Raw genomic sequence first — 27,938 nt, 5'->3', positions numbered from 1 at the left:
ACGAGAACATGAAGCTTCTCGAGCCTTACATGCGAGACCTCCTCGTGAACGGGAAAGAGTGCCGAGTGCTTCGCGATTCCGCAGCTACAATGGATGTAGTTCACCCCTCTTACGTAGAACCCGATATGTTCACGGGCAAGTGCGCATGGATCAAGCAAGCAGTGGAAGCTCATAGCGTGTGTCTGCCGGTAGCAAAAGTGCTTATTGAAGGACCTTTCGGAGCACTTGAGACGGAGGCCGCAGTGTCATCTATGCTGCCCCCCCAGTACCCGTACCTATTTTCGAACAGGTCCGATCACCTCCTGCGCGAGAAGGGGCTTTTGTTTGGTGAGGCTAGCGTTCAGGCCTTAACCAGATCGAAGGTTCGGGAGCTCGCTGCAAAGGCGGTAGTTGCGGGGCCGACGTTGTTGAACGATGAGAAAGGGTCAGAGGCGCAGCAAGCTGGTATTCAGGGCACGCCCGAACGGGATAAAATTGAGCCTGTAGCGTTAAAGGCACCAGATACTGGAGAGGAAATTCCCGATGCGGGAAAGTTAGAAGAGCTTCCGGTCGAGCTTCCGGGACTAGGCTCAGTGACAAACAGGAAAGACGCCGATCAAGTCATTAGTGACTTAATAAGTAAAGCATCGCTGTCGCCTGAGCAGAAAACAGAACTACACCAGCTCTTACAAGAGTTTCAAGGTCTGTTCTCTGAGAGGCCTGGTAGGACTTCTGTCCTTACTCATGACATAGAACTTACCTCCCCAGAGCCAGTACGATCCAAGGCGTACCGGGTGTCACCCCGCCAGAGCGATATTATGGAGGCTGAGGTAAAGAAAATGCTACAGCTCGGTGTTATTGAAGCGGGTGAGAGTGATTATACCTCCCCTTTGATTTTAGTTGAGGTACCGGGCAAGGAACCTCGTCCTTGCGTCGACTACCGCAGGCTTAATTCCATCACTAAGGATCAAATTTATCCGATCCCTAACATCGAGGAGCGCCTTGAGAGAGTGAGTAGCGCTCAGTTTATTTCCACCCTAGATCTTGTCAGGGGTTATTGGCAGGTTCCACTTACAGAAGAGGCTAGTAGGTATGCGGCGTTCATTTCACCAATGGGGACATTCCGTCCTAAAGTTTTGAGTTTTGGTTTGAAGAACGCGCCATACTGCTTTTCAAGCCTCATGGATAAAGTGTTGCGGGGACAGCAAGAATTCGCTTTACCGTATCTAGACGACGTAGCGATATTCTCCGCATCCTGGCCGGAACATATGGCGCACTTGCGGGCAGTGCTAACCCGCCTGCGCGATGCGGGCTTGACAGTCAAGGCTCCCAAGCGCCAGTTAGCACAGGCCGAGGTTGTCTACCTCGGACACGTGATTGGTCGGGGTCGTCGCCGCCCCTCTGAAATAAAGGTGGCCGCTGTGCGAGACTTCCCGCAACCGCGCACGAAGACCGATATTCGGTCGTTCTTAGGTGTCGCCGGCTGCTATCAGAGGTACATCCCCAGGTACTCTGATATCGCGGCTCCCCTAACGGATGCTCTAAGAAAGACAGAGCCGCAAACAGTCGTCTGGGATGAGACGAAGGAAAGAGCTTTTAGCGCCCTAAAGAGCGCCCTAACAAGCCAGCCTGTGCTACGATCGCCCGACTACACAAAAGGGTTCGTTGTTCAGTGTGATGCTAGTGAGCGAGGCATGGGCGTTGTACTGTGCCAACGGGAAAATGGAGAAGTAGAACACCCCGTCCTGTATGCTAGTCGTAAGCTGACGAGTCGTGAGCAGGCGTATAGCGCCACCGAGAAAGAGTGTGCGTGTATCGTGTGGGCCGTTCAGAAATTGTCATGTTACCTAGCCGGCTCGAGGTTTATCATTGAAACGGATCACTGCCCTCTCCAATGGCTGCAGACCATCTCTCCCAAAAATGGCCGCCTCCTGCGCTGGAGCCTCGCTTTGCAACAATATTCCTTTGAGGTGCGTTACAAAAAGGGGAGTCTCAACGGTAACGCCGATGGCTTAAGTCGAAGCCCCTAACGTGGGAATCAGCCTCAAAATTGCTTGTTACTGATGTTTTTCTTCCTGAGGCAGGATTTTTAACCTATTGCTTTTGTGTAGTGTTTCAAAGTGATGATGTGCTTTTTAGTGCAATTTTTCCGATTTGTGGACGCGTTCTGAGTGCTGCTAAACTACTGTAAGGAACTAGGCAGCAGTAAAAAGGGGGAAAGAGCCTGGCAGGGCTTAGTGAGGGTTGTGCCGTGCTTGCTGACTGAGCGGTTGACTTTTGGCGTGGTTCTAACGCTTGCCGGAAACGAGAACAAAAATGTCAACTCTCCCGAAGTCACTTTGCAGTGTCCTGTGTGCACCTGAACGTGAGAACGAGGCCTTCTCTGTGCGCTGCGCTCAAGAAACGCCCAAGGACGCCCAACTTCGGTTATGAGCATCATCGAGCGACATCCCTCCGGACAGCGGATGCAGTCCCCTGACCTTCGGGATCTCCTTCCCCCGGCGGGGCGGTCTGTTACGTTTCGCCTACAACGCGCGGTAATGCCGGCGCGGATGCAACGGACGCCGGGGCTTTGTTCAAAGCGGCGGACATTTTGGCCCGTCCAACGCCGCCGCAACGCCTACCCGCCAAGCGTGTCCAGGCGTGTTTCAGTGCCACGTGTCTTCGTGTGTGTGTGTGTGTGTGTGCCCACGCTTGTCAAAGCGCGGCATCAGGGGAGCGGAGCTCCCCAAGTGAAGGTTGGCGATGCGTCACTACACTCGGTTCAGCAGGTCTCTCGGCCCGACAGTTCGCGCCGTCGTGGGGTCATGCTCCGCCGTCCCGTGACCTTCATCCCGTGACCTTCTTCCCGTGACCTTCCCTTTTGGACCGCGACGCCGAGGGTATAAGAGCAGCTGCCCCCGGACGCCAGGAGAGAGGCTCCGATTTGTACTGTTGAGTTACGTGCTCTCCCGTCTCTCCACTTCGGTCGACCTGACCGGCCGCTCTTTTGCTATGTTAGAATAAACAAGTTGTTCTGTTACCAGTCTTCTCATGCTTTGCCGGGACCTTCGGATGCTTCCAGTGCCCCAGGCCGCCAGGCCAACGCTACCCTTGGGGCTTGCGACCCATTGGCAATAACGGGCGTCAGCACCGAGACCCCAACAACTCGTGCCAGCGGTGCGATTCCAACAGTGGCGACACCGCCTTCAACTTCCCACGCCAGATCGCCCTGACGTAGCGTATCTTTATTTTTTTAAGCCTTCTGTTAGGGGTCAAATAAATTTTTTATAGATAAATATACAGTGTGCATTGAATTGCAATACAGCCAGGACTGAACTTTGCAAGTTTCAAGAAATTTTACTGAAGCACAACGACCCAAACATGGCCCGAATGCGACCAAGGCTGGTGCGCCTGCGCATGAGGAACAGTATGTATGCTGTATCTCGCAGTTTTTTTTTTCCCAACAAAGTTTGTATTAGTGCCTGGGACGTTTATCTGCTCGTTTCTTCTTTCTTTTTTTGAGTATGTGTGCGTGTGTGATTGCGCCTTCGCGCTACAATATGTCGTTAAGCAAACAGCATCTAACCTAACAGCAAGTATGCTCCTGATGAAAATGTAGTTTAGTTCGAAATCCGTGACGTCACACGGACTTGCCGGCTCTGGGGTTTGTCTGACTGATTGGATTCAAAGCCTCGATTCTATGAAAGCCTCAAGTCTATTAGCCTATGAAACACGCCATAGTCGAAGACTCGCACTTAATATTGGCCACATGTGTTTCTTGGAAGTGCAGCTAAACCTATATGCCCTCTACTGCATTCCACACCGACTGTAATTCGGGCGCCAAAGCCGTGTCTCCAAACCGGCTACATTGCGCACAGCAGCAGGCCGGCCCTAGCAACTGAACCAATGCAGCGCTCGCTTCCTATCTAGCATGCCTTTCGCAAGTACGCACTCTTTGCCAGCTCATCCTTCTCGATGTGCTCGTGGTGCTCCTATAACGAGGTGCGGTAACGCGCGACACGTTTGCGTCAGTAAGCGGATCGCTGCACGTTTGGAAAGCTGCCCGGCACACAACGTGCTCGCTTTCGAAACGCCAGTCGGCGTCTCGTGACCGGGACGTTGCTCAACCGGTGGTTACTTCCGCGATATCTTGCACGTGGCTAGAGACGCTACGCACGTACATTTTTGCGTGTCTTCTGCAGTGCCATTCGGCTTAAGGAAGATCCTTATGCGTATATCTCGGAAAAAAAAAGTACGTTGCTAGCACCTGACAGAACGGACCCGTGGATAAAAGATTAATGATACGTTTTTTTGCCAAGTACGAGGGGTGCTCGTGTTAAACCCGGACTTCTTGTTTCTCCGGATTGCGAAACGCGTTTAGAGGCCCGGGGAAGTGGTCTCATTTCTCGAGGCAATCTCCTTGGAATTGGCTCATTTAGCCGAGCTTCTCAGCAGCGCATGGATGCCAGCAGCAAAGAAAGGTGCCCCTTCACGGCTGCAATGAAACAAGACAGCCTGTTTGACCTCGTCATCGCTGCCGAAGTACTGCCCAGCCAGCAACTATATGACTGATCCGAACAAATGATGGATATTTGGATGAAGGTAGATGCCGCTTTAGCGGCCGGGGACCGATTAATAATGGCATGTTGTTACTGCGAATTCGTTGAGTGTTAAATATTCAATCGCAGATTATACTGAAATGGTTGTTCAAAGCTGGGTGGCGCATGCGCACAGCGTGCTCACGGGGCACGTACTCCTCCCGTCGTCGACGGCCGTGCCACTGGCAGAGCGTCAATGACGCACAGCACAGGAAGCCTTACGTAACGTGTACCCCAGTGACACGGGCCAATCAGTGACGACAAAAAACTAAAGTTCTGCTATTAGACTGCGTATTGGCGGCTATAATCGCATGTGGATGCAAATATAGGCGGCCGTTGAACGGGAATGGGGGGGGGGGGGGGGGAAGCGAAGTGTCCCGTCCTCCGTGGTACCTAGGCAAACGCACATCAAGAAGCGAGATTCCCCAGCAAGAAGACCCCAGATTTCTTTCTGGGGACTTTCCGGGTCGGGCGAATGCAAGAAACAATCTCTCGTACTCCGATAGCCCACAAATGTGTCGTCAAAGGATGGAAGTCACATGGCGCTAGTGCGTATGTGTACGTGCCTACCGTGAAAAATCTGGCTTATACTTGAGCGATCCTCGTAGGTATAGTAAAACTCCACAATTTCAAAAATTTTTCCTCTGTGCGTGCGCTCGGCGCTCGCAAGAATGCGTTTTCTTTTTCGCCTCAGTTGCCTGAAAAAAAACAAGGCGCCCGTCTCACCTGCCCGTTCTCGGCATCTACTTCTTTCCCGGAAAAGCGAAAGGCATTATAACTTACGAAACTGTCTCAATGGCACGTTAGGCGCACACGCGATATTTGAGACGCAAGCGAAAGCCTCGGGGCCTTTTACTTCCTCGTGTACACAATCCGCTCGTTGTAACTAATTGCTAGCTAGAGCTTGAAGTAAAAGTTCTGTGGAAACCCGCAACATGGGAGCAGTAATTAATGAAGGGAAAATCAGACATCCACCCGTCCATAGCAACAGCTACAAAGGAAACCTATACGGAAACCCATTTTACCTTTAACTAATTGCTAGCTAGTGTCGTTATCATCGCTTCCTTCATAATTGAAGCTTTGCAATCGCTTTTATTGTACGCAGCCTTTCAAAGAAATTACTGCCGGACTATCACGATATCTTCGCTGCCAGCTACAAAAGAACCACAAAGATTTACCCACAGTAAATGTCCTTGTATTAAACCGGTGTGGATTCATAGCACCTATCATCATTGTTGTTACATTGTCTTGCTTCAGTGAGCCGCGGAATTACGTTGTGGAAGGAGAATCTTGCAGACGGCGCCTGGCTGAGACTTCTTTCAGGATTTATACCTTGTGAAAGGCGATGCTTGAAAACCAGTTTTTCCGTGGCGTTCTCATTTCACTCGCCCGTGCCGCTTTTCCGCTCACTACGATGCACTTAGCAACAAGAAAATGGCTTGATCCCTAAAGGGCAGTCAATGTCATCCGCGTGATCCTGTGCTGTGAATGTGACCGGCTGGGAAGGTGTGCCTCTGTGCTTTCACCCTCTCTATCCTCCCCCATCTCCCTACTTTCTCGTCTTTCTACGTCCTCCATCCTCCAGTGTACGGCAGCGAAACGAATTTTGTGATCTGGCCAACCAGCCTGTCCGTTCTTCCGTTTCTTTATCTTTCAACCAGAACCCATATTTTGCGACAATCCATATATTCTTTTTCATTATTTGAGCCCATCGTCACTCGTTCGGTTGCCAGCGCACGTATGTATAGCGGTAAAACGCCGCTTCACGCAATGCAGACGCAGGAGCCGAGCACATCGGACACTGGACAATGTCTTGGTTTGACCGCAAGCACAAGCGATGGCTCTCCGAAGACTTCGGGCCAGGACGCCTGTGTCACCTGCCCGCTCTTGGCATCGACTTCTTTCCCGGAAAAGCGAAAGCCATTAACAACTTACGAAACTGCCTCAATAGCACGTTAGGTGCACACGGGATATGTGAGAAGCAAGCTAACGCCTCGGGGCCTTTTACTTCCTTCTGTGAACAATCGGCGTGTTGTAACTAATTCCTAGCTAGTGTCGTTATCACAGCTTGCTACGTAGATGCATTTCTGCAATCGCTTTTATTGTACGCAGCATTTCAAAGAAATCGCTGCAGGGCTATCAAGATACCTTCGCTGCCAGCGACAAAAGAATCACACAGATTTCCCCACAGTACATGTCCTTGTAGTGAAGCGGTGTGGGTTCATAGCACCTGTCATCGCTATCATTACATTGTCTTGCTTCAGTGATCCGCGGAATTACCTTGTGAAAGGAGATGCTCGCAGACGGCATTTGGCTGATACTTCTTTCAAGATTTATACCTTGTGAAAGGAGATGTTTCCCGACGGCATTTGGCTGATACTTCTTTCAAGATTTATACCTTGTGAAAGGAGATGCTTGCAGACGGCATTTGGCTGATACTTCTTTCAGGATTTATGAGGGTTAGCGGGCATTGATCTCACATATATTTCATTAATTCAAGCCAGCTTGAAAAGAGAGAGAGAGAATGAAGAGGAAAGGCAGGGAGGTTAACCAGATATGAGTCTCCGGTTTGCTACCCTACACTGGGGATGGGGGATAGGGGTTGGAAAGATGATAGAGAGGAAATCGAAAAAAAAATTTAAAAAAAAGAAATTAAAAAAGAAAAAAAAGGAACGCGCACTCATCGAGACACACACACAAAAGGCGTTCCACTTAAAGTCGTTCACACAGGCCGCTAGATCGCAACAAGCGCAAAAGCGCTTGCACAGCCTTCTTCTGTGAAGGTAGGTCCTTTCGATGTTGTAGTATTCTTTTTTCGGATAGCGGTTGGTCGTCCAGTCGGTCAAGTTCGTGGCTAAGGCATGCCCTCTGTGGACTGTACTGCGGGCAGGCGCACAAAATATGGCCAATTGATTCTTCCTGGCCGCAGTGGTCACAGGTTGGTGTGTCGGTCATCCCTATGCGGAAGGCATAGGCTTTAGTAAAGGCAACGCCCAACCAAAGTCGATATAAAAGCGTGGCGTCTTTACGGCGAAGCTGTGATGGCGCTCGAAGACTTAATGTTGGATCAAGTGAGTACAGTCGCGTATTTCTTAATTGTGGCTCATTCCATTGCGACGCGGTGCACTGCCGAGCAAGTAGGCGGAGCTTCCGTGCCGCGTCAGTTCTAGAAACAGGAATTGGGATGTGACGCTCCTCAGTATGGGCTGAGCGGGCAGCGTGATCCGCCCGTTCATTGCCGATAATCCCGCAGTGACTTGGAAGCCACTGGAAGGTTATTTCATGGCCTGCATCACTTATATGGTGTAACGCCTCGGTAATATGGAATATTAGCTGTTCGTGCGGTCCGCGTCGAAAAGGTGACAGTAGAGACTGCAGTGCCGCCTTCGAATCGCAGAATATTGTCCATTTGTGTGGCGGTTCATCACCAATGTGATGAAGGGCAGTAAAAAGCGCTGCGAGCTCTGCTGCCGTCGATGTTGTCGCGTGGGTCGTCTTAAATTTAATTGTTGTAGCTTTCGCTGGTATGACGATTGCCGCCGCGGAGCTGCTTGGAAGGACAGATCCATCAGTGTAAATATGCGTAGAGCCAGCTTGAAAAAATCCCGTGAGAAACTATACCTCTAGGACCATCGATGGTAATGCGATTAGCATTCAAGCACTCTAGCAACATACTATATTGGCGAAGACACGTTTATTCAGAATCCCTTGTGGATCATAATTGAATTTTCGTTCTTTGGGCTATATACGACACATAATATTATTTCCGGCATCGGCCCACTTTCAATGAACCTGGTATGCCGAGGTCGGCCATGAGCATGACGGCATGTCGACGTTTCTATGACGTCAACGCGGCATCTTAGAAGGAATCGCATCGATGGAACGAACACGGCAGTTATGACGACGATGGCATGACGACATTGCACTGCTCATTCTCAACTTTTGGCTGGGATATAATGACGATAGAGCCATGGCAACAGCGTGAGGGCAATGGGATGACGACGGCGGTATGACGACGATGATGTGACGGCTACATGACAACAAAGACTGTATGATGGCGACTGCGAGACGACTACGCATGAGAACATCGGGTTGACAAAGTTGAGATGAAGACGACGGAACGACCACTGTGGCATGATATACGGCAGTACGAGGACAAATGCGGGATGACAACTGTCTGACCTCAACGCAATGACGACCATGTCATATTAACGGTGGCATAATCCCGATTGAAGGACGATAACCTGATTACGATAGAAAGGTGAAGAAGAAATGACGTCACGGGAACGACGAAGGTAATATGACGACGACGGCATGACCGCAATGGGATGGCGTTTCCAAGGTGATGACATTAGTAAGACGACAGTTTGAGGACTGTAGCATGGCAACAAATTTATAATAAAGACTGCGTCTCGAATATGCGGGGACGACGACGACACTGCGGGCTTCGGGTGACGAAGCTAGATTGCCGTCGACGGAACGACCACGACAACATCTCAACGACGCAACGACGTGGATGGCGTGACAACGGTATGAGGACACTGATGTGACGACGAAAGTATGACGATGATGGCGTGACTGCACGATGATATGACGACCGTTGTATGACGAGAATGGTTTAATGACGACGGCATGACGACAAAGAAGCTGGAGAGTCGATATTGTAACGGCCACAATGGCATCACGATGATGGCATAACAGGGGATGCATGACGACTGTAGAATGACGATGACGTGACGGTGACGGCATGATGAGAGTCAGCTGAAGAAGCTGGAATGCAAACAGTGGAACGACCGTCACGGCATCACGACCACAGCACATACTGTGACAGAAGCTGGCAGACAACTTGACCCAGAGGGTAGGCGTAACATGGATGGATGGATGGATGGATGGATGGATGGACGGATGGACGGACGGACGGACGGACGGACGGACGGACGGACGGACGGATGGATGGATGGATGGATGGATGGATGGATGGATTCAAAATTACGTCAGTAGACAAAGAACGCTAATCTCATTAAAGAAAGGTTGCGTACCGGAATAACTATTTGCCCTAAATTTGTACTAAGTTATTTGCATTAAAATTATTATTATTATTATTCGCCCTCCACGTCTGCGCAGTGGCAGTGGTATTCTATTGCTGAACAAAAGATTGACGGTTTGATTCCTTTCACAGTAGCGGTGTTGTCGGTTGGGAAAAGGGGGGCGGAAAGCATGAAAAATCCCATCTTGTGCGGAAACCTTTCGCTCGATAGTGTTAAAGAACTCCAGTAAAATTAAACCACCCTTTTGTGATGCGGCATCTCTCTTGACCTAACCGTATATACATAGCTTTTCGAAGTGAAACTTTAACACTTTCGAGTTGTCAAAATTCCTTTATCACCGTGTTCCTGCAATACCACATAACTGCAAATTAGGCAGTTCCAACAGAACTCTGAGCAGTATAGTTTATGCGCAGAGGGACGCTTTATAGTTGCTGCTTTATGCTGGAAAACCCTTGTTTGACAAAACGATGGTAATCGAATCTGCAAACCGCACTTTAGCTACAGTGGCGGTTTAGAATGAGCATCAATAAGTTATAATCTGCAATAAATGAAGCTGGGCAGGCCGCGTAATGCGTAGGGCAGATAACCAGCGGTATACTAGCTTCATATTGGAGCTGCATGATAGCTTCCAAGAGAAGTGCAGGCGCTGACGGCGGGGAATTAGGCGGGGTGATGAAATCAAGGAATTTGCAGCCAAAGGACGGCGTCAGCTAGCGCAAAGCAGAGCTAATTAGAGACAGCTGGGAGAGCCCCTCGTGCCACAGTGAACACCAAATATGAATAATTAAGATAATGATGACGATTAAGTACACTGTCCACAATCATTGAGAAGAGAAGGTAGAAAGCTAAAGCAGAGACTTCGGGTGTTTGTGGCAGCAAGCGCATCATTATAGCGAAGGTGACCTTCCAGTGACGAAGAGTCAATTCGAAATAAAATTTTGTAGATTCTGCTTCAGATATTTACAAACGTAAACTACGCGAAAGTGAACGTCGCATGTCTAACGGAAGGATGCACAATCGAGCGAAGAGTGGACGACCGGTCACGTGTACCGTAAACTCCCATTTCGTGGTTTATCTTCAACGAATCAAGAAATCGCAAAAGAGGAAACATGGGAAAACGCCCTTATTTTGCCACCCGCTAAATTGAACACCAGTTCTTTTGTGGCGTTCTCATTTCACTTGCCCGTGCCGCTTTTCCGCTCGCTACAATACACCTAGCAACAACAAAATGGCTTGATCCCTAAATGGCAGTCAATGTAATCCGCGTGATCCTGTGCTCTGAATGTGACCGGCAGGAAAGGTGTGTCTCTGTGCTTTCACCCTCTCTATCCTCTCCCTCTCTCTACTTTTATATCTTTCTACCTCCTCCATCTAGCTAACCGAATTTTCTGATCTGGCCAACCAGCCTGTCTTTTCTTCGGTCTCTTTATCTTTGAACAAGAACTAAAATTTTGCGACAATCCATATAATTTTTCATACTTTGAGCCCATCGTCACTCGTTTGGTTTCCAGAGCACGTGTGTATAGCGCTGAAACGCCACTGTACGCAACTGATCATTGGAAAAGAAAGGAAAATTAAATATATCGCAAAATCTATGCCAAAATGGGGATACCCAAGTATAAAAAAAAAGCACTGAAGTAATTGTTGAATATCATGCGCTATATGTATTTGTGCCTCGGAGATATGTATGAGCCGACATTGCGTCGAGAGGTTCTTTTTTTTTTTTGCCCTTGGTTGCCACGCGGCCTAACGCCATAATGGGGCTAAATATAAGCATGCAGGTCCGTTTCACAGAGATACTGCGGCAGTGACTGGTATGAGGTGTTGTCCATAGTCCATCTTTGATAGTGTTCAGCTTGATCGCTTTTCAATTTTACACTTCTGAGCACACTTTGGCGAATTGCCTTTGTCCCAGCGCACGTCCAAAGTAGGTGGCGGACATCCACTGCAGACCCAGGAGCCGAGCACTTCGGACACTGGACAATGTCTTCGCATGGTTTGGCCCCAAACACAAGCGGTGGCTCTCCGGATATTTCGGGCCGGGGCGGCCCCCACACATCGAAAGCTCCTATGTCGTGATTTATTGCTTCATTGAGCAATACAGGGTCGCGCGCACTGGTATCGCGTAGTCGGTCGCAATTAAACCATACTAGCAGGCCCGCCGTGCGAAGTAGCTCAGTAAGGGATCATACTTATGCTTCGCATTAGACATCCAACTCAGAACCAGCTGCCCAGTTTTTCGCAACAAAGGCTTTTCGTATGCTTTTGCCGACATCACTTTTTTTTCTTTATCTGTTGATTTCCGCAGACGTTGCTATCGAGATGAAGCCGCAGATTGTGCCAGCCGCAGTGGACGATGGTCCGTACGGCATCGACGCACCTGTGGCTCCAACAACCATCAGCTGGAGGAATCTCGTCTACAAGGTTCCTGATGGGAAAGGTGAGTCAGGGGTTCCCCAAGCATGAATGAAGGAACCTCAGCAATAATACCTGAGCGAAAAGTAGCAACACGCTGTAGAAATGGGTACATTTTTAGAGGAGGGAGAACAGGAAATTGAGCGCATCAGCGCGACCTCAAACATCGCCCTCGTTCAAGAAACAAGCAGCCGAACAACGCAGTTGGGAGTCCAACTGTTGAATGTGAGGTGAACGACCGCGAGCGTCAAGATCGTGAGTAAGCCAGCCTGCAGCAATAGCATAGTCGAGTTGGATTAAGTAAATAAACGTTGTCGACTATACGCCAACAGACGCTAAAAAGCACGCATTTGTTCGGCGCAAGAGTAACAGCAGTACCAATAAGATTCTTCCATCACATGAGTTAACCCTTTATTGGTGCGTGTAACTTAATTTGGCAGTAACTAGCGCATGTAGTGCAGTCCTGTACAAAGGATTGGGAGTCAAAGACCGCTGCTTCGTATGTTTGGCTGATTGCCCCGATGGTCTCGTTTCGTTCTCGCGACGATGGCCGGATAACGGCTGTGGCTTTTGGCTCAAAGTCACTCGAAGGTCGCCGACAACGGGAGCTAAAAGCATTTCATGCTTATCATAGTTCTAAATCCGTGATGCTACACTGACGTAATAGCACTCGGGTTCGTCGCGAAATCTTGAACAATGGAACTATGACCTTCATCACCTCTTGTTATATACAATCGCAAGAATACATTATCCATTTAGATTGATCTAGTGTATCTCTGCAGTGTCTTCACTTTAAGCCAAATACGCATCTGCAGGCACGAAGCAACTGCTTCGCCACATCAGCGGAAGCCTGCGTCCTGGAGAGATGACAGCCGTCATAGGCCCGTCCGGTGCCGGAAAAACGACGCTGCTCAACGCCCTTGCAGGCTTCCAGTAAGCAGCGTGTTCCTTTATCAAAGCAATCTAAATCCTGCTTCGAAAATGTTCATTATGCCACATACCACAAAGATTCAGTAACACTTCAAGCTTCACAGACAATCACCCGGTTGCATAATGCCAATAATTTACCAACATTGCACCAAGCGCTGCGATTTCAAAGATGACGAGGGGGCACAAAGAAAGCCTCATTAATAACGGCCTCCGAAGTGCAGCCAGTTCTGTGCTGCCGGCAGTGTAGAATTGGGGTTAAGTATCTCTAACTTTGAATGAACTACGGCGCGATTGCAGAGTTGTTTATTTCAGGCGTAAAGCCTTTGATTTTTATTGTCAGCTATACTCGCGGCCAACTGTCTGTGGTTATGAGGAGAAAGCTACGGACGCGTGGTTGCTGCTCATGTGTTAGGGCGTCAAGTAATCCGCCAGCGTTTGACGGTGCTTTTGGTTGCTTGGAACAGACGCTGAATGGACGCAGCTTCCACGCGCGAAGATTTCGCGTTTGCCCAGACGCAGAAGGGGAAAAGCTGAAAAATAACTAAACTTTTACATTCAGCGGTGCATTTCATCTTATTTAACTGTTGCTAATAAGGTGTGTCGATTTTCTCTTCCCCAGCTTAAACTAACGTGGATGAAAACACGGGACTCTTTTCAGAAGCGCTCTCACTTGTGCGCGCTTTGCCTCCGTAGCTTTCCCTTCATTGCCAGAGAACGTTGTCTCAAGTATACATCTATAGACGGTTTCCCTCGCGCGATAACAGTAGCGAGAGAGCGGCCCCAAGGAACTTCCGGTGGAATTCAGAGTGCTATGGGAATACAATGGGTACGAGGTGCTCCGGGGTATGTGGAAAGGTGTAATGGTTCCAGGACTTAAATTGGGAAATGCGGTTGTTTCCTTGAAATCGGGGGTACAATCAGAACTCGATGGCAACCAAAGGTCAGTGGGTCGCCTCGCATTGGGCGCTCATGGGAAGACAACAAATGAAGCCGTGCAGGGTAATATGGCCTGGACAGCTTTGAAGTGAGGGAAGCTCACAGTAAAATTGGTTATGAAGAAGGACTGAGGAATATGGAAGAAAGTAAAGGGGCTGGAAGAGTGTTGAGGTATTTGTACAGGAAAAACATTGATTCACAGTGGAAAAAAAAAAGAACAAGGAAGCCTACCAGCAAGTATGCGGCCTGTAGTGTGAGCAATGCAGCAACAAAGAACGTCAAGCGGAAAGTCAGAGAGGCTGAAGTAATCGCGTGGGTGGCGGCAACGGAAAACAAACCTGCCATGAGTAACTACGTAAGAGGAAAAAACGAAATCAGGAAAGAAACAATATAGTATGATAACTCAAAGGGAAGCTCATTACTTTTCGAAGCGAGATCACGATGCCTAAGAACCCGCACCTATTAAGCGAGACATAAGAAGTAAGACGAAGCATGTGCTTGCTGCGGCAAAGCTAGGGAAACGATGGAGCGTGCTTTTTAGAATGTGAAAATATCTGCCCAGAGGTATATTTAGACAGCTCTGGCATCCTTGAAGCCTTAGGGTTCAGCCAGGCCATGGGGAAAGTAAACATGCCTGCAATAGAAATTTGTAAAAGGCGATTGGAATATTGGTGGAAGAAAAGTAAGGAAACGACAAAAAACGGAGACTTCCAAAAACAAAGTTCACAATAGGGGATCAGAAAATTTGTTTATGGGAATTCATCGTGGTTTTTTTCTTTTTCTTTTGTTCTTTTTTTTTTACCTTTTGAACCTAGGTAGGAAATTACGCAGTCATTAGGCAAGAGCTTGGTGACAGAACCCACCACCACGTTCCAAAGGGGACGCTCATAACTTCAATCCATCCATCATATGGCGCTCTTTGGCCACACCTGGCCCTTGCGCCATTAAACACCACATATCATCATCATCATCCATCCATCCTATGGCGGTGCCCATGAATAAAAAAAAAAAGGTGTTTAGGAGAGCCCGCCTTCTCACTTATGTTTGTCGTGCCGTGAAACTCGCGCCGTATGTCAGTCAGCGCCGTGAATGAGTTTAGACAAACACCAGCAGAGCGAAGAGTTCTTGAAGTACCCCAATAATGCCAATCGCACTAAAAAAAAAAAAGTTCAATCCACTCTCTCTCTCTCGTCGCGCCGCAGAACCAGAAGTTTCGAAGTGGACCTCTTCGTCAATGGCCAGCCGTTCAAGGAAAGGAGCTTCCGCAAGCTGAGCAGCTACGTCATGAGCGGCGACGACCTCCTGCAGCACCTGACCGTGCGCGAAACGGTGGACGCAGCGGCCAAGCTCAAGCTGCCCTCCGACGTTCCCTACAAATCGAGGAGCGCTTTGGTGAGCACGTGACCCTAGCGATCAGTGAGCAACGCACCACCGCCACATGTCACGCACTGCCCAGTGGTGAATAGAGAGTTATGGTTCTCGGAGGTCACAAATGTGCAGGAACCATCGATGACGATTGTCGATGTAAGCGAATAGCCAAACGCTTCCAGGGAATTCTACTAGCTTTGTTAAAGCAATGATGCTCTGGGCGGAGTATATCTGCAGTAGCGAGAATATTTAGGTAACACTCGTTGTTTCGTGGCGCGGTTCCGTAAAGAACAGAGCCTTTAACCAGAAGATCTGCAGGGCTGCGTTTCATAGAGCCACGTCCGCGCCTCCAAGAGCTCGAGCGCTTCGAATCAACGGTAAAAGTACAAACATGAAAACGGGTGAAAGAGTCAAAGACAGCTATTCGCTTTTAAAACATGCACTCTCTGTATTCAGGAACTCCGAGACGTATATACCTTGGAGACGAACAAATCACCTAACACAATGTTGACGACCAAGGACGAAACTGAAATTGGTAGGTGCCACATTAAAAGTAAGCAAGACAGGAGAAGACAGCGGTCTTGTTTCAGAAGACAAATGGGGGTTGCCGATACTGCAGTTGAAAATAAGAAGGGGTAGTTGGGTGTGGTCACCTAATACGCGGCACACATAATCAATTGCCAAAATGCAGTCGCGGATTTGCTCCCGACAGCGGGAAATCGCATTCGTGGGTAGCCGAAATTTCGACGAAGTAACGGCCGCAAACAGAAAATTGGCAGGCCCGACTGACCGGCGCTGACCACATGACTGAGGCAGTTGCACACCACCACTCCTGACGGCGTTCATTTTTTTTTTAAAGCCTCGTAGTGATTATGCTGAAACTTATCTCGCTTGGGATTAAATCTTTTGCCCGCCGTGGTTGCTCAGTGGCGCCGGTGTTGAGCTGCTAACGACGAAATCGCGGTACCAGATACCGGCCGCGGCGACCGTATGTCAATGTGGCGAAATGCAGGAATATCTGTGTACCGTGCAACGGGCGCACGTTAACGAGCCCCAGGCAGCCAAATTAATCCGAGCTCCTCCTCGCCGCCCCCCCCCCCCCCCCCGAAGTACAGCGTGCCTCATAATCAATTCGTGGTTTTGGCACGTAAATCCCCAGAATTAAATATATCATTAAATATTTGACGCACTCTCGACTGAATGAGGCTTTGTAGTTTCTGTCGCAGCCGCAAGTAGCTGAAAATATATGATGGCGTTGTGTGCGAGCGTGCGTAGTTAGCCAGCAGAGTCACTTTTCACCGGCATTGGGAGCTACGTCCACGTAAAGGTAAATTGATGCGCGAGTGTATTGTGTAATTCATGGCGTAACCGAGAAGCAGCTTGGTCTGTCTGATTATAAATGATCCTAGGAGTCGCGCTTTCACAGTTGTTGGGCGCTTGCATTTTCCCGGTGTGAAAGCGTACATGCGCGTCCTTGAAACGCCTTGTAGGGAGAATTCGCGCGGTAAAGAAATTCGTGTTCCACACGGGGTGTCTAAACACGTGACGGCAGCGGAGGTGGCGGCACGCTTTCGCACCGCAGTGCGCATTCACGCGAGAAGGTCCTTGGAGACGGGGCTCTGTTTGTCCAATAGCCAAAACATGTTTCCCCGCGCCTGGGAAAGTCTGTCGCTGCCAAGTCTTCGCTCTTACCCTGGACTGAGGGTTGCTCCCACACTGCTCTCGCCATTCAAATATTATTAATAAAGACGTTTTACTCTCTCTCTCTCTCTCTCTCTCTCTCTCTCTCTCTCGTGCAGCTTGGTCTCTGCACGCGAATCTGGTGCCGTAGAGACACGGAGGCTACCTTTACCACAAACGCCATCAGAACCAGCTTGTTAATTTAAGTTCATTTTTTTCTCTCTGATCATTTGCTGAATACAAGGCAACGGCCAAGCTGACCGTGCTGCCAAAGCTGGACACGACATTTCGAGAGAAATGGTCCAGATGCCTTTCTCGAGAAAAGGCACGGCGACATTGGTATCTGCACACGCTTGGCGTCTCCAGCGATCCCTCGGGACAGATGTCAGCTACCAGTACGAATCCCTTATTCAAAATAGACCCATCATGTGACTCTTACATGTCGCGAGGCCTCGATAGACAAGACCAAGCATGCCTTCACCGCGTGAGACTCAACGTGGCCTACACAAACTGCTTCAAGTCTAAGGTTCAACTCGTGGACTCGCCAATGTGCTCTGAATGTAGCGTCCCTAGGACTTGCACCATGTTCTGTGCGAATGCTGCCACTACGCGTAAGAAAGAGAGCCTTTCGAATGGACTCGAGCTTGGGACTACAGCACAGTCTCAACCCATGGCAAAGCACCACCTGTGCGTTACACGCCACGAAAGCGCTGCTCACCTTCTTGGGGGCCACGAGCCTTAACAAAGCTTTGTATATATATATATATATATATATATATATATATATATATATATATATATATATATATGCGTGTGTTTGTGTGTGAGTTGGACTGTATGTGCTAAGTCTTTATCACTGTATATATCATAATCGTCACCCAGCATCTGGAGTAGCATGTCAGGCGAACAGCCAGACTAACATCTCCAGCTTATAATTAAAGCTTGTTTCTCTCTCTGGTGGCCAGAGAAATTATCGAAGACTTCTATATATGATACAATCGGTCTTAGATCGTGAGAGCTAGCCATTGGTTGCCCGCTTAGACAGTGAAATCGTGCTTTTTTTATCTGGGATAGCCGCAGCAGCCTGCGCGTTCTCGTTTTTTTTTTTTTTTTTCGCTACGTGACTAACGCAGTGCACGTTGTTTGTTATCGCAATTTGCTGCATAGTCGGCGATCGTTGCAGTCTGGTGCGTGGATCAGACGCATCAGCTATTTATGCATGGCTCACTAAACCTGCCTGCGTAATCATTCGTGCTCGCGTATGTTCTGGAATGCACACCACTGTTGTCGTCGCGCACGCAATCTAACTGCACGAGGCCCGGCGACAACATTAAGAACAGATAAAGCCAGCGATACTCTCCTCTTCATCACCTGATAGCGCCTATGACCGCTTCATTAAGATCGTGTGCACAGTATACCAAAAACACTTTCCTTACAGGCACGTAAAAAAACCTAAACACGCTCGCAAGCCATGGATCTCCTCTAAGCTAATCAAAATGATAAATGAAAAGAATAGGCTGTACCATGCGTTTTTGAATAGCCGTGACCCAGATGATTTGAAACGGTTTAAGAAATATCGAAATAACCTGACTAAGCTGCAAAAACAAGCTAAATGCCACTATTACTACTCCATGTTCGATGGTATCGTTGATGCAAAACAGACTTGGAATAAGCTGAATTCTGTTATATCATCAAGGCGACCCGCCAGTACTATTAAAGAGCTCAAGGTTGGTAATGAGGTTCTTAAAGATGAAGCACTTGCCAATAAATTTAATGATTACTTTGCCTCTCTAGTTGAAAGCACTTATGATCAAGATACCTTGATGTATTTGCCCCGTCCCCTTACACATTCTTTGTATATTGATGAGACTGATGACACTGAGGTTTTAAATGTGTTCAAAAATTTTAGGCGATCTAAAAGTGAGGATGTGCACGGATTAAAAACACAACCAATTCTTTTTGTTATTGACCTGCTCACCCCTTGCCTCACTCACATTTACAACATCTCCCTAACCTCTGGAATTTTTCCTCAACAGATGAAAATCGCAAGGATAGCTGTGGTTTACAAAGGCGGAGAAAGGGAAAACTTAAGTAACTATAGACCAATCTCAATTCTTCCACTGTTTTCAAAAGGTTTAGAAAAAATTATTCTCCTTAGGATGACTGCCTTTTTTAACAAGTATTCTGTCTTAACACCATGTCAATATGGCTTCAGGTCAGGCTGCTCGACTGAAACTGCTCTTCTTAAACAAAAGGAACTAATTTTGAAAAATATAGAGGCGAGGAAACTAACATTGGGAGTATTCCTAGATTTCTCAAAAGCTTTTGACAGAATTAACCATGGAACACTATTAGAAAAATTGAATTGTTATGGTACACGCGGAATAGTTTTAGATTTAATTAGAAGTTATATAACCAATAGAAAGCAATGCGTATCAATAAATAGAAAATTATCTTCGTTTAAACTTATTACCACTTCTATTTATCATTTACATAAATGACATTGTTAATATTGATGTTTCGATTACCTATATTATTTACGCAGATGATACTAGTTTATTCTTCTCAGGAACTAAGGAGGATCAACTCATCAATTTTGCAAATGAAATACTTCACAAAATATATAACTGGTCTGTAAAAAATTCTCTCCAGTTAAACTGCTCCAAGACAAAAGCGGTCCTCTTTAGAGCGAAGTCCACGCCTTGTGATCTAACCCAATGCCTCACACTCAATGACACAAAAATAGAACTTTCCGCTACAGCAAAAACATTGGGTGTTATTTTCCATGAATTGATGCTATGGGACCACCACACCGATTACTTACGAAATAAACTTAGTAAAGCGTTAGGTATGTTGCGCAGATGCCAGAGGCTACTACCAATACCACAGAAACTTATGGTTTATAACGCACTATTTGCTTCTCACCTGCGCTATTGTAACCTGGTCTGGTCAAATAGTACTAAGAAATCATTAGGTAATTTAGTTTCAGTTCAAAAGAATGCCTTACGTGCTATTTCAGACTTACCTTACAATGGACATACGCGTGACATATTCCGGAAGTTCAAGATTTTACGTGTAGACCACCTTTATGAGTATCAACTTATGTGTTCTTTTAAACGTGACATGATTAAGGGTACTAATCATATCATAAACATCGCGAACTTGCAGCGGAATCCTTCTTTTCGCCTAAATCGATATACGGAACACTGGGAAGTCCCGCGCCCTCGGACTAACTATGGCCTTCAAGCACTCTCCTACTGTCTTCCCTCTACACTTAACAAATATAGTCTAAATGATGCAAACATACGCCATATATCCAAGAGCACATTACTGCAAAAATTTCTGTGAATAATTAACTTTTTGGTTTGTCGGTTGAAAAGTAATTCTTTGCTATTTCTAAGTTGTAATTTCTGCTTTTCATGCATACATGTATGCGTATATGCATGTGTGTATGTATATATATATATATATATGTATAAATGTGTGTCTATATATGCGTCTGTGAATATGTATATATTGACCTTGCGCGTAACATCGCGTTACTGTGTGCATTTTTCTTTTTTTTTTTCTTCTCTCTTCCTTCTCCTTTTATTCCCTTTACCCCTTTCCCCAGCACAGGGTAGCCAGCCGGTATTTACACTGGCTAACCTCCCTGTCTTTCCTTCCTTTTGTCTCTCTCTCTCTCTTGCCACAAGAATGTACTACGAATATCTTGCCATGTTGCTGCCTGTTGTTCATGGGGAGGTGGGACTAGTCAAGCTGCCGCTATGCAGCTTTTATCCTGCCATCCCTACCGCTTTGTATATATCAGTGTACTTATGTGGTAAATAAACTTCTTCTTCTTTAAAAAAAAATATAAATAACGTTCGACAAACTCCCGCTACAAAAAGGCGCTCCTTGGGCATGGAGATAACTTTGAAAACTTGTTTGTCGGTGAAACACGATAACCGCGAAAGATAGGTGAATACTTCGTGGCATTATAGTCCCAGCGTTGTCATTCAATCAGTCCGTTACTGTACACAGGTGTCAAGAATTCTCAAGCTGTGGGGCCTCGACACCTGCGAAAACCGGCACGTCAAGAACCTCTCCACGGGTCAGCGGAAGAGGGTCATGCTCGCGCAGGAGCTCGTGTACAGCCCGCCGGTGCTGTTCCTGGACGAGCCCACGAGGTATAATACCATCGGATGTATTTCAGCATCTTGTGCACGACGTGTGCCTGGGATCTAGTATTACGTTTGTCTTAAAACTGTAGGGATATCTTACGAGGAGAAAACGGCTATGCGTCCTGAATGAGTAAAAAAAAAAGTAAGTGTATACCCACATGGTACCACCGAGTAACAGAGAGTAGTTCCATTCGCTGAAGCCACCGCTTCCTCGGCCAGAGCAGTTCATCCACTGGCGCCATATATAAATTGCATTCGAGATTGTTGTTAACTACTTGCTAGAGCTCTTTCCCTGGCCTCTGGTATGCGCTCGCACGCGAGTCTGCTGAGGACCTCCGGGGCCCAATGTTCTCTCTCTCTCTCTATCTTTGTCTGTCTCTCTTTCGACGTAACCGACGTAATAATTCTGCTATGGCTAAATGTTCATTCTTCACAGACTCATCTTCATATCCTGTTGCGGTGTCACAGTCACTTATGGCGTAGTTCTGCGGCTATGAACGAAGTATGGGGTTGGGTTCCTAGGGCCAATTTTGGCGTGCGCGTGATGCGAAAACAGTATTCAGGTAGTTATTAATGCACATTATCCAGCCACAAGGCAGTAAAAGTAGCCCAAAGCTATTCGCTACGACGTCGCAACATTCCGGGTGTTGCTTTGTTCTGTCAGCGAAGTGTTTTATATAAATAACAACCATCCGTGCTAGTGCGTGATCTCTTCCAATTGTTTTCTATCCCTCGACTCTTCTGCATTCTGTCGCGCTTAACTAACGCTAAAGTCCTTATCATCATTAAGCAGGCTATGCCTGCACTGTATTGTGCATGGTCTGCACCCCGAAACTTCGACTGGTTAATATTTAGCAGCGATTTTGGAGTATGGATATCGTTTCAGAATCAAGAAGGCAGAAAAAAAGAAGAGTGATGGATAATTATCCCGTTTCGTCTACTAACGTGCTTCGCTGCTAAAATTAAGTTTGGTCAACCAAGTCTAGATGGCTTGATTGGCTTACGCCTGTCAAGGAGGTTTTCCAGAGCAAACGCCAGCAAAGTCTGACATTTGCTGTATGACACTGCGACACCAAGAAAGTACTTCCCAAACGGGGAGCACAGCAGCGCTTTTCTTCAATGTTTGTAATTGAAATGGTGACGTCTTGGTCCACACTACCTTGCACTTTTTTACGAGTTGTACGGAGATCGGTTCTAAACGTGTGGTCTTAATGAAAACTAATAAAACCAGCCGCGATGGCGTAGTAGCATTGAAGTTGCGCTGCTAATCCTGAGGGTGCGGGATCGAATCCCGGCTGCGCTGGCGGCGTATTGATGGGGGCTAAATGCAGAAACGCCGTGTACTGTGCACTGAGTGCACGTTAAGGAACCCTAGGTAGTCGAAATTATTCCGGAGTACCCCACTTTGGCGTGCCTCGTAATCATATCGCCCTTAAAGCACGCAAAAACCCAAGAGTTTATTCCTTTAGGTACTAACAAAATATAATAAATTGTGAAAGGAAGACATGACGATGAGTTGTATGAATAGACATTTGTTGTTCCTGCAGTGTAATTGCTGGAATCATTGCACTTGTAATTTCTTCTTGCACGTACAATGGACGAACAAAGTACAAGTCAAGGAATTGGAATGCTCGCTTTGCAGAACATAGTAGGCCCATGTGCATATCGCGTTCGCATTCGACGTTAAGTAGTTTAAATATGCAGACGCACGCATGTAGCATACAGATGCATACTACACCTGCTTTTACCAGTTGACAATTCGCCTGCAGAGCATGACATCAGCACACTGAGGCGTGAAAGAGCAGCGCGTCAAACAAGACAGACAATGAGAAGTATTTATTTGAGAAAGTGATATGGATTCGCACAGATACCGTACCGACCACGTTGGACGCCAGCAAGCACGTGGGCTCGAGGATTCAACCATGGCCCTGTAGGATGACACAGAGAGTGGGAGCAATAACTGACCTTTATGATAACCAGCAGAATATGCAACAGAAGGCAAAGAAATGACACCGGTGCAGACGTTTTTTGTGCACATTGTCTTCCTCGGTGTGTTACCACCACTTTTGCCTACCCAGTGTGTGTTTCTAAACTGTTCCTAGCCTCTTGCGTGGGCCGATTCCTAAAGTAAAGCAGCCTAAGTATAAGTGCCATCTGGGTCACTAGGTATGCGTCACAGGGTATGCGACGCTGGGTACGTGATGACGATGATGATGATGATGATGATGATGATGATGATGATGATGATGATGGCAGAAATTCACCGATGATTACGATACTCCCGAATTGGAAAGTTGTGCGCAGCGCTATAGGCGTTTTCATTTCGCACGACAACATTTTGTATTATGATTATATAGATTTATACTGGGAAGAGAACCTTGTGAGCACAGCGCTTTGTTTCCATATAGACGACACGCGCTACTCTGGCGCCATGTCGTAGCCATCGTCGCCGCACGGCACGGCACTACGCTTTTCTTCTCACTCTTACGTTCCACCGACTACGGGAACTGCCCTTCGTCGCGGGGAACTCGTGTCACAAGTGTCAGCGGTGACAACGCCCGAGGGAACGTCTCATCGAGCCCAACTCGTAGCCGCTCGCCATCGCCCCTTGCAGGAACAGTGGCGCACGTCACACACGCTGGTACAGTGGACTTACCTCATCAGCTGACACCGCAGACGAGCGTAGCCCTTCCCCATCTCACGCCACCTTAGACCCCCCCCCCCTCGAAGCGCAGATGAGATCGCCCACGCGGTGGCGGTTGCTGTGGCCGCCGGCAACTCATCGCATGCGTTTCCTCCTCCTCCTCTTCCCGTCTCATGCTTTCCCTGTAGCCTCCTCCTTCACTTTCGTCCTAGCGCGCTCTTCTTTCAACTACCGCTGCGCTCCGCGTTCGCCTTCATCTTTCGCCTGTGCTCGCTCGCCCGGGTACGAGATATAACGCCGCCGACGCACCATCATCATCAGCCTGGTTACGCCCACTGCAGGGCAAAGACCTCTCCCATACTTTTCCAACAACCCCGGACATGTACTAATTGTGGCCATGTTGTCCCTGCAAACTTCTTAATGTCATCCGCCCACCTAACTTTCCGCCGCCCCCTGCTACGCTTCTCTTCCCTTGGAATCCTGTCCGTAACCCTTAATGACCACCGCTTATCTTCCCTCCTCATTACATCTCCTGCCCATGCCCACTTCTTTTCTTGATTTCAACTGAGATGTCATTAACCTGCGTTTGTTCCCTCACCCAATCTGCTCTTTTCTTATCCCTTAACGTTACACCCATATGCTTCTTTCCATAGCTCGTTGCGTCGTCCTCAATTTAAGCAGAACTCTTTTCGTCAGCCTCCAGGTTTCTGCCCCATACGTGAGTACTAGTAAGACACAGCTGTTATACACTTTTCTCTTGAGGGATAGTGGCAACCTACTGTTCATGATCTGAGAATGCCTGCCAAACGCACCCCAGCCCATTCTTATTCTTCTGGTTATTTCAGTCTCATGATCCGGATCCGTGGTCACTACCTGCCCTAAGTAGATGTATTCCCTTACCACTTCCAGTGCCTCGCTACCTATCGTAAACTGCTGTTCTCTTCCGAGACTGTTAAACATTACTTTAGTTTTCTGCAGATTAATTTTCAGACCCACCCTTCTGCTTTGCCTCTCCTGGTCAGTGAGCATGCATTGCAATTGGTCTCCTGAGTTACTAAGCAAGGCAATATCATCAGCGAATCTCAAGTTGCTAAGGTATTCCCCTTAAATCTTAACCCCAATTCTTCCCACTCCAAGTTTCTGAATACCTCTTGTAAACACGCTGTGAATAGCATTGGGGAGATCGTATCTCCCTGCCTGACGCCTTTCTTTATTGGGATTTTGTTGTTTTCTTTATGGGGGACTACGGTGGCTGTGGAGCCGCTATAAATATCTTTCAGTATTTTTACATATGGCTCATCTACACCCTGATTCCGTAATGCATCCATCACTGCTGAGGTTTCGACTGAATCAAACGTTTTTTCGTAATCAATTAAAGCTATATGTAAGGGTTGGTTATATTCCGCACATTTCTCTATCACCTGATTGATAGTGTGAATATGGTCTATTGTTGAGTAGCCTTTACGGAATCCTGCCTGGTCCTTTGGTTGACAGAAGTCTAAGGTGTTCCTGATTCTATTTGCGATTACCTTAGTAAATACTTTGTACGCACGCCGACGTCCAACGCAGGAATTGGTGCTTAGGATCTGTGCTCTAAATATTGGAAGGCGGCTCAATGCCTACCTGAAGGCATTGCCACACTCGCCAAGAAGGTGTGTGTGCATGCGTGCGTGCGTGCGTGCGTGTGTGTGTATGCGTGCGTGCGTGCGTGCGTGCGTGCGTGCGTATGTGTGTGCGTGCGTGCGTGCGTGCGTGCGTGCGCGTCTTCCATGGCCGCAAGGACAGACGGTCACAGTCTGTAACCACGTTGCGCATTCGCGTATTGCAATGGCAGACGAAGATGTTGGCGTCTGACGTGCTTTTACTCAGTATGAACTCGCCAGCGCGGTGCCTCTTTCGCAAATTGCTCTTTTCTACGTTCGTGAAGATAACTGGTCTGAGGAAAACTGCTGGTTAGTTTGCGCCAGGAGGAACAGTTACTATTGCCCGAGTCCTTCAGTGCTTGAAGGACTCTTGAAGAACTCTGCAAGTACTGTGCTATTACCTAAAAGACACGAGAGTCTGGCGACCGCGCGAGGATTCCCCAAGGTTCCATCCGCGCACTCCTTTTTCCAGCTTCGATAATTAGACATTACAAGGAACCTCATTTGCAATGGCGTTCCGTGGTGCTCAGTAGTTTCGCAAGCTATTTCGTCTAGTCCAGCCGCTAACCGCGGACATATCAGCGGAGCATTTTTATCCGAGTCACCATTTACAATCGTTACAGACAGATTGCGGCTTGGCGTTTTCGATCAGTCCGGTCGCTCGAAACACGTTTCGCTTTTTAGGTGGGGTGGAGAAGTTTTCTACATTAACGCTCCAGTCAGTCCATTACGTAGTGGTGTTAATGATAACGTGTCTGGTGCTCAATAGTAGTTCGAAGGGCAGGGTTGGTCCCGTCGGCTATCGACCTAGTCCATCGTTCCTGACTCCACAATTTTAACTATAGCGCATGTTCAGCCATGGATACAGCCATGACTCGTATGGATTTCACCCACTCGCGTAATCTATGCGACCATCACTGATCAAGAAGAAGAAGAAGAAGAAGGGGAACTTTGCGGCCCGTCGTTTGTTCGTCACAATCATATCTAGCCAACAGATAATGGAGACAAGGAAAGCCTAGGGTACATTATTTGTAGTTTTATTTCAAGTTTAGAAATAATAAGCGCCAGGGAATCGAAAGCGGGCGAAAAAGACTACTTGCCTCCAGTGAGAGTCGATCCCACAACCAACCTCCTCTTACGGCTCAGCAGCTACGACGTAATGCTGCTTACAATTCCCGGTCGTTACGGCCACATTTGTAGACAGGGGTGAAATGTAAAAACGCTCGTGTGCTTGGAATAATTAGGAACACGTCAATGAACCCCATGTGATCAAAATAATTCCAGTGCCTCCCTCTACAGCGTCCCTCACGACTCCAACGTTGCATGGGGCGTTAAACCCGGCGACTCAACTCACCGTTGCCGTCATAACCTATCATGGCTAGATTGCAGCCACCGGCATCACTGAGCCCAGTCGCCGTATAGCAATGAAAGTGTTTGATCAAAGTGATGTGGCTGTCGTCCCCTCCCCTTCATCCATCAGCTCTGCCTCGAGCTTCAAGAGGAACACAAAGCTCGAGCCATCGTGAAAATGAGGTACTGCGAGACAAGTACGCTTTGTTGAGCACCAAATGAAATTACTGATTGGTTCCTTCTTATACGGTAAACATCTATGCGCCGAAGCTGCAGTCTAAACGAGTTCATTCTGAAACAAGATGTCAGCAACAGGAATGATTACCATCGCGTCGTGATAACCATTATTTTTCACACTAATATTGCTAGACGAAATCCTTTTGATGGAGTCCCTCAGGTACTTCGAGGACGATGGTTGAGTGCGTGGATTTTCGTAAAATTCATCACGGTCTTTTTGAAAAACGAAGCTGCTGCTTCTTTAATTTTCCTTTTTTTTATATGTGTGACTGCTTCTACCATACTGCATTCGATATTCCTTTTTTTCGTGCTTCGCGTCCACAATCAATTGATTCTGTTATAGGTAACTTCAAGTCCACAAGTAAGTCTCGACACTCTCGTTTGTGCGGATCACTAGATGTGCTACAAATTGTGCATTTACACTGACCATGAGGGAACACTGATATTTCTTTAACAGTTCTGCTCACTTGTGGTGTTCCAGAAACGCTACCATTGTCTACGTTAGGGGCTACGTGAGGTTAATCATTGTCATTCAGCGAAATTATGGTTTACTCATTAATTTCCAAGTTCCTTGTAGACCGGGCGTTGAGTAAGGGTGGCGTCGTGGAGCAAATGACAACAGAAAACCGATACATGAGAGCTACAAAAGAATGTCTACAGTGATGACGGCTTGCAAGACAGTGTTACAAATAAAAAATGGGAAAGCAATACAAAGAATTGCCAGGAAAGGAAAGCACAATTCACGGTAACATAAAAAGTGGTGCCTCACTCGCGCATAACAACACCAAGATTACGCACAGAGCGCAAGCGCATACGATAAAAAACAAAATTGAAACAACAAATTGAAAGAAAAATGGAAAAGAATTAATAGGAATGCCTTGAGAAAGAGACAGTTCATGGTAGCATACAGAACGGTGCATTGGGAAAAGAAAGACACAACATATATATGACACGTTTTATAGAAC

General features: G+C 47.5%; 1 protein-coding gene across 8 annotated transcripts in view; it reads left to right on the top strand.

Moving 5' to 3' along the window:
- Positions 1-27,938, top strand: part of LOC126533843 (ATP-binding cassette subfamily G member 4-like) — a 105,473-nt gene that overhangs the window by 42,918 nt on the left and 34,617 nt on the right. For all 8 annotated transcript variants that reach the window (XM_055072436.2, XM_055072439.2, XM_055072435.2 and 5 more), the window contains exons 3-6: positions 11,916-12,047; positions 12,838-12,955; positions 15,091-15,280; positions 20,960-21,105. In XM_055072436.2, the coding sequence (XP_054928411.1) occupies positions 11,916-12,047; positions 12,838-12,955; positions 15,091-15,280; positions 20,960-21,105 (586 nt within the window). The remainder of the gene's footprint in view (positions 1-11,915; positions 12,048-12,837; positions 12,956-15,090; positions 15,281-20,959; positions 21,106-27,938) is intronic.

This window comes from Dermacentor andersoni, chromosome 7 (genome assembly GCF_023375885.2).
Source record: "Dermacentor andersoni chromosome 7, qqDerAnde1_hic_scaffold, whole genome shotgun sequence".
Lineage (NCBI taxonomy): Eukaryota > Metazoa > Arthropoda > Arachnida > Ixodida > Ixodidae > Dermacentor > Dermacentor andersoni.
The sequence above is the reverse complement of the archived record's forward strand: the minus strand, read 5'-3'. Positions and strand labels throughout refer to the sequence as shown.